Source organism: Anarrhichthys ocellatus, unplaced genomic scaffold, assembly GCF_004355925.1.
Source record: "Anarrhichthys ocellatus isolate YVR2014 unplaced genomic scaffold, GSC_Weel_1.0 scaffold55, whole genome shotgun sequence".
Taxonomy (NCBI): Eukaryota; Metazoa; Chordata; class Actinopteri; order Perciformes; family Anarhichadidae; genus Anarrhichthys; species Anarrhichthys ocellatus.
This window is the reverse complement of record NW_022280085.1, coordinates 2176036-2197169: the sequence shown is the minus strand read 5'-3', so window position 1 is coordinate 2197169 and position 21134 is coordinate 2176036. Positions and strand designations below refer to the sequence as shown.

General features: G+C 43.4%; 1 protein-coding gene across 1 annotated transcript in view; it reads right to left on the bottom strand.

Annotated features, from left to right (window-relative positions):
- Window positions 1-21134, bottom strand: part of LOC116396403 (paralemmin-2-like) — a 36530-nt gene that overhangs the window by 12079 nt on the left and 3317 nt on the right. Inside the window, exons 2-7 of the mRNA XM_031870999.1 lie at window positions 6257-6308; window positions 4982-5062; window positions 2817-2881; window positions 2242-2371; window positions 1330-1357; window positions 127-207 (exon numbers count right to left, since the gene is read on the bottom strand). Of these exons, the coding sequence (XP_031726859.1) occupies window positions 127-207; window positions 1330-1357; window positions 2242-2371; window positions 2817-2881; window positions 4982-5062; window positions 6257-6308 (437 nt within the window). The remainder of the gene's footprint in view (window positions 1-126; window positions 208-1329; window positions 1358-2241; window positions 2372-2816; window positions 2882-4981; window positions 5063-6256; window positions 6309-21134) is intronic.

Sequence of the window (21134 nt, the reverse complement as noted above, 5' to 3'; positions counted from 1 at the left end):
CTCAAATCACCAGCACTTTGAGTCAGAAATACTGAATACTCAGTGTGAGCTACAGCCCTGTCATTACTACATACTGAACATCTAAATTCATGGTAAGTTACAACAAAGTCTACTCCTGTGCCTCACCTGATCGGCCTTCTTGCCCACTTTCATGAAACATCCTCTGCGCCATTTGTATGGAGATGTGATCCTCAGCGTCTTTATTCACTGAAAAAGAAAGCGTACACGTTGTACAGTACGTTTTTGAGTTAAACTAGAATTAAAATGTATTACTTTACTTGAGATCAGTTCATATATCATCAGTGTTTGTTTTGTAATCAATTGCTGAAAATTGAAATCACCAAACTCGCAAAAAGTTAATGTGGTTAGCTCCAGCCAGCTATTGTTGGCGATACCAGCAATAACAACGCGTTACCCCACTATTGTTATCCGCACCGTAGCAACATGTCCACAGATAGAAGTTGGACAGACAAAAATAAGACTGAAGTGCTTATTAACAGCTTTTTACTGTTGATGGACTGCGGCCATCTTGGATTTCGAGGTAGGGTGTATCAACGTTTGTAGGACTATTGACTTTGTGCGTTTCAGCCCTGATGACATTATTTTACCTTTTGACTTCCCATCCACGCAGGAAGCGGTTGTCAATCAAATATATCATGGTACATATTTGGGTTAAAAGAAAAACAGGTTTCCAGACAAACAAAACAATCGCTTGAGAAGTGTATAGTCGGCAGTGTGGACCGGTCAGGAACGAGACTTGCTTGCATTTACTATTGACAGAAACCGGTAGTTTAGAGACATCAGTTTTCTGGAGCTTTCAATGTGCTAACTTGACTTTAACACGAGTCCTAATTTTCATGAATTTAACATTCTTTGACTGATGTTTGGATGGAAGAAAGTCATCAGTACACTTCTGTCCATTTACTGAAATATCGCACTGTGTTGCGATGTCCATTCTTTAGTCGGCGATGTGTCGAATGTTCTCTAGCCAGTCTTTTCTGTAACTCCTCTGTAACTTTGTGCACATTGGAAGCAAAAGCTTTTGGATAAACTCCGGCCTCTCGTGGTGTTTCTCGCTCAGCAGAATGACTCGCAGACTGTAAGAGACGTCGTCGCCGTTTCCCCAGACGCGGCTCCATTCTGTCACCCCGATTTTAAATGACTGCTCTTTACGCAAAGTCTTAGTTCGGCTAAATTATCATCCGTCAGGAGAGAATAGATTCTGGGCAGTCGTAACGGCCCCGAGAGCGACAAAGAAGAGAGATGGAGACCGACGGTGAGCTAATGACGATCACAGCCCCCCCTCCTCCCCCCCGGCTAACTTCTTACCTTGTTGCTCGTCCTCGTCAGTTCCAGCCTGCAGGGCAGAAAGAGAGGAGACAATTTGAGTGCTGTCCTTGGTAACACACTTAAAACAGACAGAGTCTGTGCCCCCCCCCCCCCGCCATAAATATTTCAGTCATCACCAGAGAAGTGTTGAACCAAGCTTAGTCCCATCATGTCAAGAGGTGCTGACTACGTCGCCCGGCAGCCGTTTCAGTCCTGCTGCTGTTGCACACTCAGCTAAATTTCTCAGGAGTTTAAAGTTCAAGCGCTGTCACGCACTCGCTACAATTATATGATAAATGTATGCCGATGTTAATGTATCAAACGAAGTGTTAGATTCAACCCGCAAAAAACACACACAAATGGTATTCGCGCAAAACCCGTGAAAACGAGGACATTTGTTTCGCTATTCACCAAATTCAGGGTGAGAATTCTGTGTGGGTTCACTCATGCGGTGATAAATCATTATGTGGCAGCGCCCGTCGACCATTTTTTATTCATGATACATAATTTGAAGAGCTCACACCCCAGCTGCACGGGCTAGTGGGTTATTTTTCTGTAACGTTTTATTTATTTAACACTCGACTGCCTGGGACGTGGCACGAGGCCAAGCTGAATACAATTTGCATGTTTTGACCGAAGAGATCATTCTGCGCCTTATTTTCATATTCACCGTGGATGAGATTTAAAAAAAAAAAAAAAAAAGTTTCAGCCTTCTGAGGAGAATTTTAGCCAAAGGGGTGTTTACTTCCACTGCCGTCACATCGGCTCAAATCCTAAAATATTTTGGGGCTATTTGCGGTACGTCTCTAAATTTTCATTTTGCAAGAAAACCTGAATGTTGTCGGCTAAAACTGCGATACATTCAAGTCTGTTTTTGTGGCGTGGTACTCCAGAAACATCTGCTCGTGTCACCTGGCTGTGTGTTCTGACTGCAGCTGCACAGTTGCCAGATTCTTTGTTTTCTTCTCGGGAGGCTTGCTCCTCTCTTCTGGCTTCAGCTGCCTCCTCGTCCTTGGGCGTCTTTTGACTTTCGGTTCGCTCCCTGAGACACATCGGCACAGACATAATACTTGTTAACACAAAAAGGTGCACATCAGAGCTCGGAAAATAAACGAAGCAGAGCAGTTGGACTAATAAAAATAAAGACGTTATGAGTCGAGTGTGTGTGTGTGTGTGTGTGTGTGTGTGGTGTAGTTATGTGCTTGGCTATAATCCATCACACCAGCTGTCACATGGCCGCCTCCCATTTGATCTCGTCATGGTCGATACAGAAGTGCATCTGTGACGAAAATACCTGTACCCTCTGCTTCAAAAAATATATATCTTTACAAATGTGAGCCTTGCACATCAGTTATCTGTGTGCCAGCAGAGTGCAGACTAAATCGACCCAAATTCCCCCCCCCCCCCCCATCATGAATGTCTCAAAGACTCGTGAAATTGTGATTGAATTAAGTGTGCGTGAATGAGGCTGGTGAAATGTGGCTCACCCTGTCGTCGGATCGTCAAGGACGGGGGACACTTCGCTGAGCCACTGCTCCCTCAAGTGCTTCCTCTGTGGGAGAATGTGAGGACAGAAAAGTCAAGTTCAGAACTAAAAGGTCGAGACGGAGAGACGGGCAGAATGTTTGGTGATTTTACCCGAGCGGTCAACATTAATCATTAAACCCTTTAGGACTTTGTGGCCTCTTAATGCTGGCTCACTTGAGTGTTCAAGTCTCATGCGGCACTTACAGTTTACAATGATTCTTAGTCAGGTTACAGTGACACCGGACATGAGCACTTGGATTTTCTCTGCTGTAGCTTGTTAGCTTATTAAGCTAACTTTAGCTCCACACTTTAATTAAAGTGTCAAGCTGGCTCATTTTTAAATAAATACCCTGCACATGGATCTTAAATATGCACTTAATGGCTACAAACATCATATCTTAAAACATCTGGGGCATGATGATAAATGACGCCATCATACTAAATACTCGCTTGCGAATATTTTGCATCAAAACTATTTTCCGTCTCTTCGGAGCCTCTTCAGACCTAGTTGTTGTACATGTACGGCTCTGACTGGAAGTGCTCGTGACAAAGAAAGTTGTCGTACTGTAGCTACACTAGGAAACACAAAACACAAGGACTGCAGTGGTGTATTATAGACACCCTTTAAAACTAAACACAACGTATTTGTCAGTGTGCACGAGCGACTGACAGTTTCTCTGCCAGCTATTGTTTATTTTCACAGTATTAAAATTATCTTTTCTATTTCCACCATGCGCAACCGAAAAGGTGCCCTTGCAGCGTGTGCAGAACGCAGCATTTTTGCTGGGAAGGAAGGAGTAAGTCTGTCTTTGACATGACGGCTAACAGTTAGCGTACCGACAGGGCCCGTCAGAAAGAGCTGCTACAGTCACCTTGACAATGACATACCGACCGATAGACACTCATGCAGACATTTCAGTGTTGAATTGAGACGGGCGGTGCATTCCTTATGCTTTTATAGTGGGTTAATGAGTGGGACAGTACATGATAAACGTCTATGTAAGCACTAACAACGTGTATAATATTATGATTGTGGGGAAAACGGGGACAATTTGTCAAAGTGTTTGGTAAATGCAACGCTATCTTGGGTAACCCTGATGGCAAGACCACCCTCCATGTGTTTTGGATAGAGAGCATCACGCTCACTACACTCTGCTTCAGCATGTGGAGAAAACCCCAAAAAGCTTCAGAAACCAGCTGTGCCTGGATACGGACGCTAAGCTGTGATTGGACGATCCCTTATAGCGTCAATGCTGTCAGAAACAGAAAAAAAACAGAGACATAACCAAAACAATCGCTACTGTGCACAGAGCCTTGTACCCGTGTTGACAATCATTCAGCGGCTCAAGACACGCAGCTAGCCACCTGGCAGCGCTCCTCTGCCATTTTGGCTCCTCCGCAGACACACGAACGAAGCCCTGCGGGCGCTGCCGGTTTGGATCTTGCCGAGGATGAGCAAGGCCAGCAGACTGCCGTTGTCTGTGAGAGTGACAGTGAAAAGGTGTCACGGCTCCGAGATCCAAAGCCCCCCCAGACGTCCCGCTCCTGGAGTCGAGATATGATCCGTCACTCATTGGCTGGCGTGAGTGACAAACTGAAAACCCTGACAAACACTTTCAAACACTTGAAGCCCCCCCCCCCTTTCATTGATCCAACTCATGTATCCATGCATGGAGCCGACTCTCTGTGGGCGGGGCCAAACAAAATAAGTCGGCAGTGGGCCTTCGCCACATCTTCTGCACTTGTGAAAACAACTTGCGAATGTGAGTAAATCTGAGTCATAATGAGGTCATAATGAGTCCACGCAGGACATTAGAGCTAGGCGTCAGCTAACGATGAGCTCAGACGTGACATGAGGGTGGGACACGCCAGTGGTCATTTTTTTTAACATGAAGCAGCTGGAAAAGAGGGAAAACAATGAAAAACAAAATAGCTAGATCCCAGCAGACAGCATTTACAAGAAAATAGTTCATTATTATTTCAGGAATACTTTACCACTTTTGTGGGCGAGCGTTAGATGTGAGGATTGTTATCTTCTTATCAAACTCTATTTAAGGTGGTTTTTTTACATCGTTCAGAGGACCAAGTTGGAAAGAATTTGGTTCCTCGGAAAAACTTAAATCACCTTTTCCTGGGCCGTCTTCAACCACTCCTCCTCCGTCTCCCTCGTCAGCCTCTCCTCTTCTTCCTGCCTCCGACGCCGCTCCTGGTGACAAGAAGTTAAATCCTCAAAGAGGGAACGTGAAGAAGAAGAAGAAGAAGAAGAAAAACAAAAAAAGAGTCCTGGAGGGAATTGGTCGTCAAAGAGAGGGGCGATAAGTAGGCAGTGCAACCAGAGGGAAGACTTTGGAATCCTACGAGTTGGTTATGAATTGAGACAGGGACACCACTGTGAAAGAAGTGCTGATAAAGCAGGATGGCATGATTCAGTTTTACAGTGTCTTTGTACCGATACTCAATCCCAACTCCCCTCGCTTTCCTGCCGCAGCTACCACAGAAAGTGTCAGAACTATTGGCAGCGACAGATTGTCTACGCTGCCTTTGGCTTTACATTGCTTGGAAGTCGTTTACATAATCTAACGCACACAAAAAAAGACAATTTACTTATTTCATTTTCTAGGAATGTTAGCGCTACTTACCCCGCACTTATATTGAGTCCTCCTGTAAGTTATCTCTCAACAGCAAAGAAAACTTGAGTTATTCCAACAATAAAAAAGCAGCTTAACGAGAAGTTAAGCAACTGCTGTTTCTTCTACTAACAACAGACAGAACTTGATCCAAGAACACTGTGCTTATGGTGGTGGGTTACACCCGCTTTTTGATATAATTCTTTAGTAACACCCCTTTGCAGTCCTGGTCCCTGAAGACAAGGACTTCTTCTGTACGAAAGCAGAGAGAGTAAGAGAGAGAGAGAGAGAGAGGGGATATTTTTAGGAAATGTGGCCGACAGATTTAAGCGGGGAGATGCAGCTGGTGGAGCGCTGAGATGCCGGGAGAAATAGTTCAGCGACGCGGCACATTGTGCGCATGCCGGCTCCGTATCAGCGCTGTTAACGTAAGCCTTAAACTCCGGGGCCCCTCTCGCTGTCGCTGGTGGAGTGGGTCGCGGATTTTTTACGTCGGGTGGGGGGGCAGCTGGGCTCCACTCAGGCCCTCCAACCTTTCGCTTCACAGATCAGAGATTTCTGGCCGGAAAGTTAAACCGGGGGAAATGGTCTCTGCTCGCTGACTTTGGGCAGCGCGGATCAAGCGGGACCGTTCCACTGAAGTGACATGAGACAACGACGGCGCGGTGAGATTGTTTTTGACATGAGGTGAAAGTCCAAGTTGGTGTAAGGCAGACTGGAGTGGGCAGTAAAAGGGCAAAAGTAAAGACAAAGTAAAAGAGTGACATTCTCACCGCTATGGCTTGCAGCCTTTGTTGGTACTTCTCTGCCTCGTCCATGCCGGGCCTTAGAAGAAATGAAATAAAAACATCAAGTTGTTAAGTAGACACGAGGAAGCAATACAACACAATCAAAATACACCAAATGGGTAAACTTGGACTGGTAAAAATCAGTACTTTAAAGAGTTATCATATGAGGGATTAATGATACAGTATGTATTACACACCGTTAGTGTTTGTTTAACATTACGCTTTAATTAAATAGACTATGAACAGCCCAACAGCTGCATGTTTGTGAGTGAAAAATAGAAATCCAATTCAATAGTTGAGGGGGGGGGGGGGGTATTCTATATCTTTAGCCTTGCTAGGGGTGTGGCTCGAGGGGTGGCAGTGTCCGTCTGTTGTGTTGGTTGGTCCAGACAGAAATATCTCAACAACTATTGGATGGATTATGATGGAATGTTTTCATCAACATTCATGGCCCCCAGAGGATGATTTCTAAAGACTTAGATGACCACCATGAGGTTGAAACATATGGTTTAGAGAACTGTTGGATGGACTGCTCTGAAATCTGGTTCAGACATTCTTGTCTGGCTTTAGGTGATTTGTAGTAACTCTGGTGATCGAGGTTATGTTTTCAGTTTGTCCGTTTGATAACAGGATTGTGGAAAAACTACCGGCCTGATTTTAATGGAACTTGGTCAACGAGTCTAGCGTGGACCAAGGAAAACCCTGTTATGTTACAGTTTGAAAGCGTATCCGCATCACGGGGAGGGCACTCAATTTATTTTTCACTCATGGAAGCTGCATTAGCAGACGTCTGTGCTCTCCGAGTGCCCTTATAGTTACCTCCAGCAAAGGAGGTTATGTTTTCGGTTTGTTTGTCTCTTTATCAACAGGGTTTCAGAAATAACTACAGGCCTGATTTTTATGAAACATGGTGGAAGGATGGTGCATTGGCAAAGGAAGAACCCATTCAATTTGGAGAGGATCCGGATCTCAGGGCAGACACACAAATTATTTTTCACTTTCGTTGACATTGTGAGACGGTACATTTGGCCTTGGCACAGGTCTGTGCTCTCCTTCTAGTTGGTTTGCTCGTCTGTTTGTCAGCAGGATTGTGGGAAAATTGCCGGCTCGATTTTTATGAAGTTGGGTGGAAGGGTGTAGCATCGCCCAATTTTTAAAAACAAATCAAATATGTTTTCAATACACGTGTGTCTGTGGGATTGACTCAAAATAAACTACAGTGCCGATGTTACTGGTAATGAAGGAAGATGTTCCAACATGTGGCTCTTTGTGGAGTCGAGCTCTATAGCACAGAGGAATAAGCTATAGTGGCCTCTGGCTACGCAAACAATACTTTTTTTTTGACAATATAAAAAATATAGAACACCATCAGCTTGATTCTTTAAGAGCATTCACATGATGAAGATGTGCTGATTCGCCGGTAGGCTTTCCACAATAATGAGGAGGCAAACTCAAAGAATTATTGATGGATGAGCACTCCGTGAAACAAAAGAGGAGGCGCGATAGAGAGACTCCACTGCACTACATAGATATTGATCACTTCACACCCCGACTCACAGATTGGATATCTAAACCCTTGCTAAGAACTGGGCTCACGCCGTCTCAGTTTAGCCGGGCGGAGTGGGAGGGAGGCAGCTGGAGATAGATATAGCTCACATTCCTCACACATCTAACTTGCACTCTGAACTCCCTTCACGCGGCCCAGGCAGTAAAAGTGTACTCTAGTATCTTCATACCTGTGGCCCTGGGATTGGAGAAACAAAAAGGAAAGGAAAAATAGAAACGAGTAAAAGAGGGAAGACCAAAAATCATATTCGACGCCGCACAAATCAATTTTTTAACCAAGTTGTTATCTATTCAATTCAATTTTCTCCAGAGACATTTCAGATACGCACAGAAGCTTAATATAAAAGTAATGTTCCGTGGTTCATAATCCTGCGACAGACTTCAGACTTCCTGCATACACATTACATCAAAGCCTCTCAATGCAAAGCCCCATCTCTTTGAAGTCAGCAGGCTTAAAAACCCAATGAGATGTATAATAATTCACCATTAATGACTGTTTTGTTAGTTCTCCAGAGATAAGGGAGATGAGTCAACGACTAGAGAGCGCGAACTTCAGATCTACATTTCGCGCCTGCAAAAATGAGATGTTGGACTTCTGGTGTGTTCAGTAAAAGTCCTCGTGGGAGCTTCGGGCATGAGGATGGGACAATGTGGATTTGTTATCACTGTGACCTCTGTGGGAATAAGTATCACATCATGAGTGACTACATTACAATGCAAGGTCTACTTGTGACCCCGTGTCATATGTCAAAAGGTTCTCTGCACTGTCATAAGGCGGTTAACAGCTGATCAGATCAGATGTCTTTTTACGCACCACGGAATTTTCTTTAGTGTATTGCTGCATTAACATAAGAGAAAATTAAATGGAAAAACAAAAGAACAAAAATCAAGAAACAAATATAGAATAGAAAAATATTACAATAAAAATACGAAAAATACTTTAAAAAAACAAAACATGTAAAATACATCAGAATTGAAATGATTTTGTGGACAAAAGTGTAAAATTGTCGGAAGAATGTGGAAATCTCCGCAGTACTAATTGTAAAAAGAATATGTAATGTACAGAAGATGTGCCTTAATGTAACGCTCATAGACAGATGTGACGGTGTTAATGTAACGTGTAGTGTCACTGCTCAGCACCAACTAAAAAAAAGTGGTTAATAGGCTGGAAACCAAGATTAAGCTTTAGGTTGCCCAAACTGGAAAAAAAAACGGTTACCATTTTAAGTCACCTTATGTTCGGAGTAATTAAGATACAATGCAATGCTTCGCAGTATCATTTTCTGTCCAGCTCAAAGATGCCAGGATACTTCGCCTCCCGGGACCCAACGATAAATCGATGAAGCATTTGCTGGATTCATCGATCACGAAACTAAACTTAAACCAACGCCAAGTGGCTCTCATTGCACTGAACGATTTATTTCTTTAGGCTGGCCCAGGTACAGTCATCTCACACTGTCCTTGCCCCGGTCTTAAGGCATCCCATTGTGCAACAGCACCCACTTTAGAAATCACCGTTCTAGCCCGTTTATATTGTACATTCTATGTAGTATTTATGACTGGTTTATTGTTCGTATTGTGCATATCAAAGCTAATTTAATTTGTACGGTTAATCTCCATATTGGCACATTTTTTCAGTCTGTGTTCACCGTTCAGTATCATTCATTGATGTTTATACACATCTCTATGCACTTTACTGCTGTTTGCTTTTTCCAGTTAGTTGTTAAGCTGCATTTTGTTGTCTCAGTGCAATGACAATAAAATTAAAATCCCACAAATCCCTTCAAAATCTGGAGGAAAGCCTTCCCCAGGAGAGTGCGGGCTGTTACAGCAGCAGATGAATACTTACAGTTTGAGAATTACGTGTTCAACAATTCAGAGTCAAAGCAGAGCCGGAGTTACAGCAGTAACAGTCGTGACAGTACGGCAGTTAGTGTTAGTCCCACCGAGAGAACTTTGTCACGGAGAGCGATTTGATACACAGGCAGAGATCAAAGGAAAACGCAAAGATCAAGACAAATTAGATCCGTGGCACACAACGACATCCGGAGTCCCACATGTGGGAGGCGTGCCGGGATTTTGGCGACATGTGAAGGAGGAATAATGAGGAGCTGCGACTGTTCATGAAGGAGGAGCACCGCCGGGAGTTGAATATGAGGAAAAGAAGCTCAATCGAGATGCACAAAGTCACAGAAAACCCCCCGGGATGGGATGGGATGGGATGGGGGGTAGAGGACTGCTATCTCCTCATGACAGCGGCCCTCAGCATGTGCTTGCACACAGGCATTCACGTAGCGAGAGAGCATATGGATACGATACTGTGTATGTGTGGCCTGGAGGTTAATAACATCAGATACGGGTGACGTTTTAGTTGGCAGTGTCGCCAGTGTTTCACAGACACCCTCTATTCTCATGGTAGCCCCGTGGAAACAGGCTCATACGATGGACGTTAATCTTTTGAGACCTTGCGTATCATCTCCTCCGGACACGGCGAGACGGTCAGACGACCCGATGGCCGAACGACCTCGATGACAAGGAGGGCGGCGACTAACGGTGCTAAGAAGAAGCGGTCTGGAGCATGAAAACGGAGGAAGGCAAAACAGATGTGGATTGAATCCCGTGGAGGCTTGTGACCCAGGAGAAAACCCCCACCGTCATGAGACCAGAACAGAACGTCTCTCCTTGCGTCACGCACATTCAGAGCTGTGGCCGGTCTATGGGTGACGTCACGGAGACTATGTCCATATTTGATTCCGTCTATGACTATAACCAATGCGATCTGGGCCTGTTAAATTACCCAACCAATTGTGGTGGGAATGAATTTCCAAGTGAGAGTTGCTAGACAGTTAAAAAGTAACTGAAATTATGTCAAATATCAGTCTAAAGTCTAAATTTCATAAAAGCTATTGCTTCCACCCATTATGCAGTAAAGAACAATGCTTCTCTTCTGCTTCAAAGGAGATGAAGGACACGCACCTGATTTACATTTTATAAATTAGCAAAGGAGAGAATGTCCGTGTCTCTTTTATGAAGACAGTCCACTAAACCATGGACTTCAAAAAGAATTCCCCTCAGCGTTAAAAAAACATGCAGAAATCCTTCACCTTCCAAGGCTGCCGTCTCTACCTTTCCTGGGTTTGATCTTTTCACACACACTTTTCTATATAAAGATAAGTGGAGGCTGCTTGCCTGTATCAAGTGAAATGTTTACTGAGGCTTCTGATGCACACAGTTAAAACATGCACATCGAGCCGAAGAACATAACAGTGGGAGTACTGCAACAAGCAGCTAGGTAAGAAAGAGGCATTCTGTGCCAGGAGAAGCACAGATTTCAAAGTCTGTATTACTTACAGGAGGGGCGGCATCGCATCTCCTCCAACCTTATCTTCTCCCAGGGGGTTCAAAATGGCCTTTTACAGCTGTCACTTCGCACGACTCACTGTTCAAGTCTGGCGAGGAGCGACGAGAGTGGGTGTGAAGTGTTCGAGCATCGGTGGTACACAAGAGCCGAGGCGCTGTCTGCTTCTGGTTTTAAAAGTACAGCTACAACAGAAGTATCTGCTCTTTCTCTCAAGAAGTGGAACTGTAGTATGATGAGAATAACAATCTTCAGAGTGGCAAGATCCCGAAGAAACGTCAGTTAGGAGGCAGAAATGAATTTCAATCTGTTTCAACACATTGAAAAGCAAAAACTGAACTTTTGTTCTGTTACTACGTAACACAAGCACACATTCGTTGGCAAAGTATGTCTGAGCCAAGCTAATGTTGACTGTGCCAAAACATTGTGTGTAACATGTCTGTCATCTGCAACGCCCCCACAATGCGATTGCTACGAGAATAGGTCACATTAGCATTAGCTCAGGTGTACTGCAACACCGCAAACTTTTTGATCAAGCGATTTTCCCCTTAGAGTACTCGCCACTCTGAAAATGTTCAAAAACATGTGTGAAACTGAATCGTCTGGCGAGTACATTCTTACGATTAAAATATTTTTAAAAAAAAGTTAAATATGTGGTTTTGACTGTCCTCGCCCACAATTTCAAAATTGGTTCAGATTTGAAAATCCTGTAGTGTGCACCAGGCATGAAGGGTTAAAAAAAGCATCAAAGGTGCCGAATACGAGATTGGGAGCATTTCTGTCGCCTCTCGACACGGTGGCGGCTGAGCCGGCAGCTCGCAGCTAACGGTGCTAACAGTGCAAACAACTGCAAAAGTGCTGACAGAGCAAACATCGTTTACGGTTCAGCCTTAATTACTATATGAGCGCAGTGCAGAGCGGCTAGTGAGCTCGGATTACAACACACAGAAGGAGAGTTCATTCTCTGCTCAGGTAGACTTTACTCTACTATATTTTTACATAGCAAACACAAGATCAACTCAAAAAAAAGTGTCACAGGCAAAGGGCCTCGTTTGGTACCACAGTAATACAGAGAGTATTGTGTTTGGCACGAAAACCAACGTTTTCATGGAGTGAGTAAGTGAGTTTTAGCATCATGTCCTCGGGGGAAGTCATTTGTCAGACGTCGGAGGAAACTGGGTGGCAGTAATTCACTGCATTCCAGTGAGGCCACATATCTTCTCCTCGTCATCCAGCGTGTTTGTGTGTCTGCATCTGTACATTTACATCATGCTTCTTCCTCCTCATGCAGGTACTAGCGCTCCCCGTCTCGTCCCATGTGAACACACTCTTTATCTCATCCTCGGAGGTCCTCCTCTACCGTCGGATGGGTTTATTTGTGAACGTGTCATCTCGCGGCACAGATTGCGAGCCTTCCTTCAAAGGCCTGCGTGCGGCCCGATGTCAGTGTGACTTACTTCATCGTTGGCTCAAATCAGCATCAAAGCCGCCGGCAGACGGGGCCCGCTGCAGACGGCTGCTGCGTGCTCGGTCGCCTTCATTGGTCTGAGTGGCTCCATCAAGCACTTGTTAATGAGAAAGAAGGGATGTGCTTCCCAGCAGGGTGAACGCCGCCCTGTGCAGCCTTCTCCTCAAAGAACAGATCAGTGAAATGCAATGTTGCTCACTGTTGCACACGATGTGCTGAGCACATTTCTCACTCTCTTGTTTTTAACTCGCTCCCCGTGCACACTCAGACTTTCTCCAAGCACTCCTGTGTACATGCTTCGACGCTCTCTCCCCCTGTTTTGCTGGAAAGAAATATGATGTGTTATTTAGAACGTGTCTGAAAGTGGTCAGTACAGAGCTGGGGAGCAGCTGTGGGATTGTTGAAGCTGGTGATCAGTACTTTTAATGGGCCAAATAATGGATGGATGGAAAAACAATGCATACATAATTTCCAACACAAACTAGTAATTAAAGAGTCACTGTACAGACAGTCACTGTGACGTCCCCAATTTGTTTGTGGACTGCCGTTCTAAAGCCTCAAGTTTGCCACCTTGGTTTTTCGATGTCGCCATCTTGTTTTTTTGCATCCAGAAGTGATACGAAAGTGTGGAGTACAACAGATCGCTGAATAAGAATTTTTTTGGGCAACCATAATGTCACAATTAATTTTCATGGACTGAAACCACACTGTGAAATGGCTAAAGTTGTAAAAACATAATTCATTTGAAATTCTAAACTTAATTTTAATGAACAAGTTAATTTTTGTGCAATTTTTTAAATCTTTTTATCTATAATGGAGACATAATTTTAATTTCCAGGGTTCTTTTTATCACTTGAGTCAATATAAGAGCTACAAATCATGTGAGTGCTTTAACGAAAGGACAGCGTGAGGCTAGCTCTTATTCACAAACTGTTGACTCTGCTACAGTCTCTGCAAATTGACACTAGTTGCTGTTTCAGCCTCGGCTGCTACAGTACAGACCTCAGCATGTGTGTGTGTGTGTGTGTGTGTGTGTGTGTGTGTGTGTGTGTGTGGCGCAAGAGCCTGCACACTTAATGTTGCATGGCAGTGTTAAAGTGGCGGTGTCATAACTGACGCTGGGATCACCACGCGCACTCCCCTCTCTGTATCACCTCAGGCGGGCCATTATTCAAATGGTGCCACAGTCGCATTTCATGCCCGGGCCTCCTCTGCTGCGACATACCAACCATGGCAAATAGAGCCCAGTCCAATAAGTGAACCAATATAAAGATAATGAGCGTGTGCTTGTGTGTGCAGAGCAGATGAATTCAACACTATGCAATTATCTCATAAAGCTAATGAAATCAAGAGTACTTTATGCGAGGAATAATTCAGTCCAGATCATTTTAACTATCACTTTTTTATACAAACTGTACATTCTGAAAATGTGCAGCACCACCTTTTTATGGCTCTTAGTTTCCTAAAATAACACTGGCTTTGCTTTGGTAAGAAGAAGCTGACATCTGCAGGATTGGGAGAATCTCAAATGCCGGTTGAGTTTTTACAAGCCTCCTAATCTCTTCGCCCCCACTGCTCCGTCCTTTTGTTGAATTCAGCTGAACTCTCTGGACGCACAACTACAGCTGGGAGAACTCGGCACTCAAGGCTTGGCTGTCACATTATCAATCACACAACAGCCTGTTTATTTGCTTTCAGTTGATCTCCAAGTTGACAATCAATACACAATGTTGCAGAAAATGAATGCTGACGGAGCTCGTCATTTACAGTTGTGTGAAAAAGTGTTTGCCCCCTTCCTGATTTTTATTTTGTTTGTCACACTTAAATGTTTCAGATCATCAAACTAATTTAAATATTAGACAAAGATAACACAAGTAAACACAAAATGCAGTTTTTAAATGAAGGTTTTTATTATTAAGGGGAAAAAAAATCCAAACCTACATGGCCCTGTGTGAAAAAGTGATTGCCCCCCCCCACTGTTAAAACATAAATTAACTGTGGTTTATCACATCTTTGGAAAGCTGAGTTCAATTTCTCTAGCCACACCCAGGCCTGATTACTGCCACACCTGTTCTCAATCAAGAAATCACTTAAATAGGACCTGCCTGACAAAGTGAGGTAGACCAAAAGATCCTCAAAAGCTAGACATCATGCTGCGATCCAAAGAAATTCAGGAACAAATGAGAAACAAAGTAATTGACATCTATCAGTCTGGAAAAGGTTACAAAGCCATTTCTAAAGCTTTGGGACTCCAGCGAACCACAGTGAGAGCCATTATCCACAAATGGCGAAAACATGGAACAGTGGTGAACCTTCCCAGGAGTGGCTGGCCGACCAAAATTACCCCAAGAGCGCAGCGACGACTTATCCAAGAGGTCACAAAAGACCCCAGAACAACATCCAAAGAACTGCAGGCCTCACTTGCCTCAATTAAGGTCAGTGTTCATGACTCCACCATAAGAAAGAGACTGGGCAAAAATGGCCTGCATGGCAGAGTTCCAAGATGAAAACCACTGCTGAGCAAAAAGAACATAAAGGCTCGTCTCAGTTTTGCCAGAAAACATCTTGATGATCCCCAAGACTTTTGGGAAAATACTCTGTGGACTGACGAGACAAAAGTTGAACTTTTTGGAAGGTGTATGTCCCATTACATCTGGCGTAAAAGTAACACGGCATTTCAGAAAAGGAACATCATACCAACAATAAAATATGGTGGTGGTAGTGTGATGGTCTGGGGCTGTTTTGCTGCTTCAGGACCTGGAAGACTTGCTGTGGTAAATGGAACCATGAATTCTGCTGTCTACCAAAAAATTCTGAAGGAGAATGTCCGGCCATCTGTTTGTGACCTCAAGCTGAAGCGCACTTGGGTTCTGCAGCAGGACAATGATCCAAAACACACCAGCAAGTCCACCTCTGAATGGCTTAAGAAAAACAAAATGAAGACTTTGGAGTGGCCGAGTCAAAGTCCCGACCTGAATCCGATTGAGATGCTGTGGCATGACCTTAAAAAGGCGGTTCATGCTCGAAAACCCTCCAATGTGGCTGAATTACAACAACTCTGCAAAGATGAGTGGGCCAAAATTCCTCTACAGCGCTGTAAAAGACTCATTGCCAGTTATCGCAAACGCTTGATTGCAGTTGTTGCTGCTGAGGGTGGCCCAACCAGTTATTAGGTTTAGGGGGCAATCACTTTTTCACACAGGGCCATGTAGGTTTGGATTTTTTTCCCCCTTAATAATAAAAACCTTCATTTAAAAACTGCATTGTGTGTTTACTTGTTATCTTTGTCTAATATTTAAATTTGTTTGATGATCTGAAACATTTAAGTGTGACAAACATGCAAAAAAAATAAGAAATCAGGAAGGGGGCAAACACTTTTTCACACAACTGTATCTACCCATTAAAAAGCTGCAGTATGTCCTGCCTGAGTGAGTCCTTCAGCGAGTTTGTGTAAGGTGACTGACCGTCCACACTCACACTCGTGCTGTTTTCCAGGCTTTTGTCTTCTCAATCGAGTTACAAGATGTAAGCAAAGCTGACTACGTAAAATATAGAACGACAACAAAAGCTGATTAAAGGAAATGTAATCGGACATCTGCAGGACATCTCTCATGGAATATGACTACATCCATTGAAAATCTGTGACACTCTTAATAATAACAATATTTTCAATCAGAGAGAGGGTTAGTATCAGGCACAAGGGAGGCCTCGTGTCTGCTTTTGCCCAGGGCCCCCAAATCACTAAATGCACCCCTGCAAAGAGCACATGAAGCTTGTCGGAAGAGTTAACTGCACACAACATAATCTTCTGTTTACTTCATCCACAGCTTGGTTTCCAGATGTCAAGGTGTCTTTGCTCTCAGAGTCATCTTGCCTTTAATCATCATCCATTGGCTTGCCACTGAATAAAGCTGGGCTAACCCCCCCCCCCCCCCCCTGTTGGAGGAAATCAAAGAGCATCTGCAGCCTACACATTACGATCGCACGCGCACATATCGCCTACATTCTTTAAAAGGGAACCATATGATTTCACCAAATGCACACCGATCCACCCACGAGTCCGCCGGAGGAACGCTGGGCATGCCGGCGCTGCAGCGTGCACCGAGCTCGGTAGACATGACACACATGAGGGGGCATTAATGCGCCATTGTCTCTCTCTCCCTCTCTCTGTCCTTCCCAACCCCCAGCTGCAGATTGAGCGCTGTCTTACTCTATCTGGCAGCGCTGCTTATTTCTTGTTTATTCAACATGGAGTGCTGGGGGCACACGCACACACACACGATCTGTGACAGAACATCTCTGTATGTATTGTGCTGTAGGCTGCCTGTGAGCTAAATCCACTTACAGCAGCGTCGCTGCCGGCAGAGCGATAAACAGGAGGCCCTGTTTAAGCTCGACAACGCTCTCTTCTGTTTAGTATTTCCTTCATGTCCACGTTTGAGGCCGCCCTTCCTCTCCTCTGCCCTTCACACGTCCCTTGAGAGACGGGAGGCTGGGATCAGATGCTCCACGAGCACCATCATGGGTTCACATGGCATGAAAAAGGATTACCTATCACCCGAAGGTCAATATATGGCGCTAATGGCAGTTTTAAGGGGATTAAAAGGAGCATATAATGAGCATGTGATGGCACATTAACTTGCATATGCTACACATTTATGAATTTCCCAGCGTGGTAGAGGCTCGACGCTTTCATACAGATAATCTATAAAAGTAAATGTTTAGTCCGCTTATTTGATGTCCAGTTACTCATTTATCCAAGTTACATCATGGTCAGGTTGCACTGCACTGTCAGCCTCGAAGCCCTCACGCTTCACTCTGGGATTCAGTCGTATAACGTGTGGAAAATATATGGATTTAAATGTTTTTTTTCACCCCAGAGCAAAAATATTATCGTTGCAGAAAGACAGTAAACATTTGTGTGATCACAAAAATGCCTTTGAGCATGCTGCTGGCTAACAAGCTAACGCTATGTGACTGAATCACAGAGTGAACTGTGGACTGCTGATGTTAAAGTCTTCTCCACTGATTCGTTCATAGAAACCCTGATAAACATATATGTTCTTTTAAAGTTGATTTTAAAGTATACATTTAATTAATTCTGCAATATTTTTTTTCATGGGGACGGTGGAAACAAGTTGAGAACACAACATTGACCGACTCTTTTTAATTTTACGCGTTTATTTACCCGTGCAGCGTCCACGGATTATGATTCATTTGGAATCATGTGTGATGAATGAAGTTTGGTCTCAACCCCCAGGGGGGGGGGGGGGGATATTTGGCTCTTTAGCTGCTAAATGTTTCACCGTGTCCACCAGCTAGTCGCTAACTTTATCCGTCTGCTGTTTGGTGGTGGACGGTCGGGTTTTTGAGATTTCTCGCTGAAATCGGACACTTGTAAGAATGAACCACAACAGTATTGAGCAATACATCAATATTATATTATATTGAGACTAGATATCGACTTATATCGTAACATGTTGTGTTCTCTTTTCCTGGATTTAGGAAAGTGCATTACAGGAAAGTGATGTAATTTTCTAAACTCACTCGTTCTATCTGCTCTATTATCTGCCTTTACCTACTTACAGATAGTCATCATATCCACTTTACTGATGATATTTATCAAAAGTATCATTGTGTAAATATTTTGTGAAAGCACCAATAGCAATACCAATATCGAGGTTTCAAAAATATTGCGATATTTGATTTTCTCCATAAACAATGAGCTGAAGCTCAATACAAAGCTCTGATAAGCCGAAGATACGTTGCTGCTGTAAAAATATAGATTGTGACTGTTTTAAGACTTCAGTCCTGGTTGATATGGCAACACCTGTGGTTCACAGTAAAGGTCCCCGAGTTCAGTTTGAAATAACATGTTTAGATCACTAAGGAGAGGATTTATCCTGTCACATTTCTTTTTTTTAATAATTTCTCTTCCTCTGTAAAACGGCCAGCTCCACCTGACGTCTTTTGCATTTGGGAAATTAAGTTTTTTTTTTAATTTTGTGAAAAACACAAAAACATTGCTAGTCTGTCTTATTGTTTGTATTTTTGGTTAATTTCTCCAACAACACAGATTATGAATGCTATTTTTTCAGATCTTCCGAAATATACCTGATCACAGCTGCATTAAAAAAAACAATAACTTTATGGAACTTTGCCCAAGATCTTGTTTCTGTAGGTTTGCATTCAATAAAATGTGAGCAGAAACCTAAGGAAGTCTTAAGAACTAGTTAGTATATTGATTTACCGTGAATCATTCTACATATACGATACAGTAAGTAATAAGTGGGAAACATGGCAGCCAAATCATATTGGAACACTTCCTGCAGCTCCTTTACTGTGGGTCAAACCTGTTTCGGTGCCATTACAGTACCTCTACACTGAAACAGCCTGAATATGGTATTTAAAATAGCCAGTGCCCATTCACATTTCACATTTCCCTTTTAGAGGTTTGTGTGTTTTTTTGCCAGGAAAGTATTTTTATGCCTGCTGCCACAGATACCAGTTCAGTAAAGACTACTCTTGAAATATCATATTCACTCAAAATATGTATTCCCTTCCTCTTTTGGATCATTAGAAATATGATCCTTTATATATCTAGCGTCAACTGGTAATAAAATGGGAAAGAGGGAAAACTATTTTAGGCAATAGCAAAGATATTTCTGGCCTCTGCTGATGCACTCTTTAAATAGCCCTCTGTGGCTGTGCTCCTGGTATCACTTCATATTTCTATTTCCACTTCATCGGCTCTGCTTCCTGCATAAAGATGCAAGACAAACGGCCTTAACCTGGGATCCATTTAAGAAAATCATCTCACTCCCTGCCCCCCCGAGCTCATTAAAACGTACAATAAACTGGCAATGGGCTTGACCTATTTTTTGGATCCAGACTCGGTATAAATACCGATCTAAAGAGACACTAGGTGTTGCAGAGGGGTAATCCAGTTGAAGGTTTAATAAGGTTAATTAAATGTAAGAGGGAAGAGCAAGCTATCATAATCCAATCACATTTTGCAAATGGCAATGATCTCCATGGCAGACTGACCGTGTGTTATAATGAAGTCTGTGCTTAAATAATACGTTAATACGTGCTTTAAACTAATGTTTAGTGCTGCATTTAAGGATTATTTTCATTATTGATTCATCTGCAGATTATTTTCTAGATTAACCGATTGATTGTTTGGTCTATAAAATGTCAGAAAATAGTGAAATTTGTCTGTACCAGTTTCTCAAGGTCCAAGATGGCGTCTTTAAATGTCTTGTTTAGTCAGTCCAAAACCCAACGACCTGTAGTTCAATAGGATTTGAAACAAAAAGCAGGAAATCTCCATATTGGAGAGGCTGAAAACATCTTCTGCCATTTTAGCATGTAAAAAACACTTTAAAGATTAAATCGATTATCAAAATAATTATTTTTCTGTCGATCGACTAATCAATTAGTCAGCTCTACAAATCTTCTACTGTCTAAAAGTAATCCCATTCCTTAGCAGATGAATGCGGAGTTCCTCAGGGGTCAATACAAGGTCCAATGCCTTTCAGTCTGAACATAAAATATAGATTATGTTATCACAGCTGCACACAGGTATACCTGTCCTCTGGAGACCTAAACATTGATAAATAACGGGTTGAATTAATTACAGGTGTAAAATATTGGATGTCCTACAACTCCTTGTAGTTGTAAGACATCCAATATCAGGTCAGAAATCCTTGATCCTGACCTTAACTTCCAGAGCCACATCACTAGCATAACACTGGCCACAGTGCGGCGCTACATCATTCTTTATCACTGAGCTAGAGTGGACTCTGATTGCACATTCAACATCTGAATGATTGGACGACGTCTCCAATAAATGTGGATTTATGAGCCCCACACTGACCATATCTGCACTGCACTGCAGACCCCCCCCCCCCCATAACTGGGTCACCTGATGAGAGAGTAATGGCTCTGTGGGACAGAGAGCCTCATACATTATGCAAAGTAAAGAGAGCGGTGAAAGACAAAGAAAGAGGTGGACGTATGATTGTGACGAGCAGCTGGGGAAAAGAGAGCGATAGAGTGCCTGAGACTGTGAACCATGTCCTTTGTCGGTCTGTAATGAGTCTGAAAACGACGGCTTTGATACCGGCAAGTAAAGCAAACAACTAAAAAAATCAGGGCAGAGGTTCAGCGTCCCAGCGGTGCTGTCCATCATGTTGCAAAGCTGATTCGCGGGACGCTGACGGCTCATTGTGTGCTGCAGACCCCTGCGATACTCTATTTGGGCTTCTTTTTTTTGTCAGCACGTCCGCCCCTGTGTCTTCCTGAACCATTTTAAGCCACATGATGGACATCATAAGCCTGGGAGAGTTTGGCTGGGACAGAACAGAAGTCGAGTGATGCGTCAGTGTTATTGTCTGAGAAACTGCCGGCATCCTCAACTCAGGAAATAAGCCATCAGAGCAAAGCAGGGTGGAAAAGAGGTGATCATT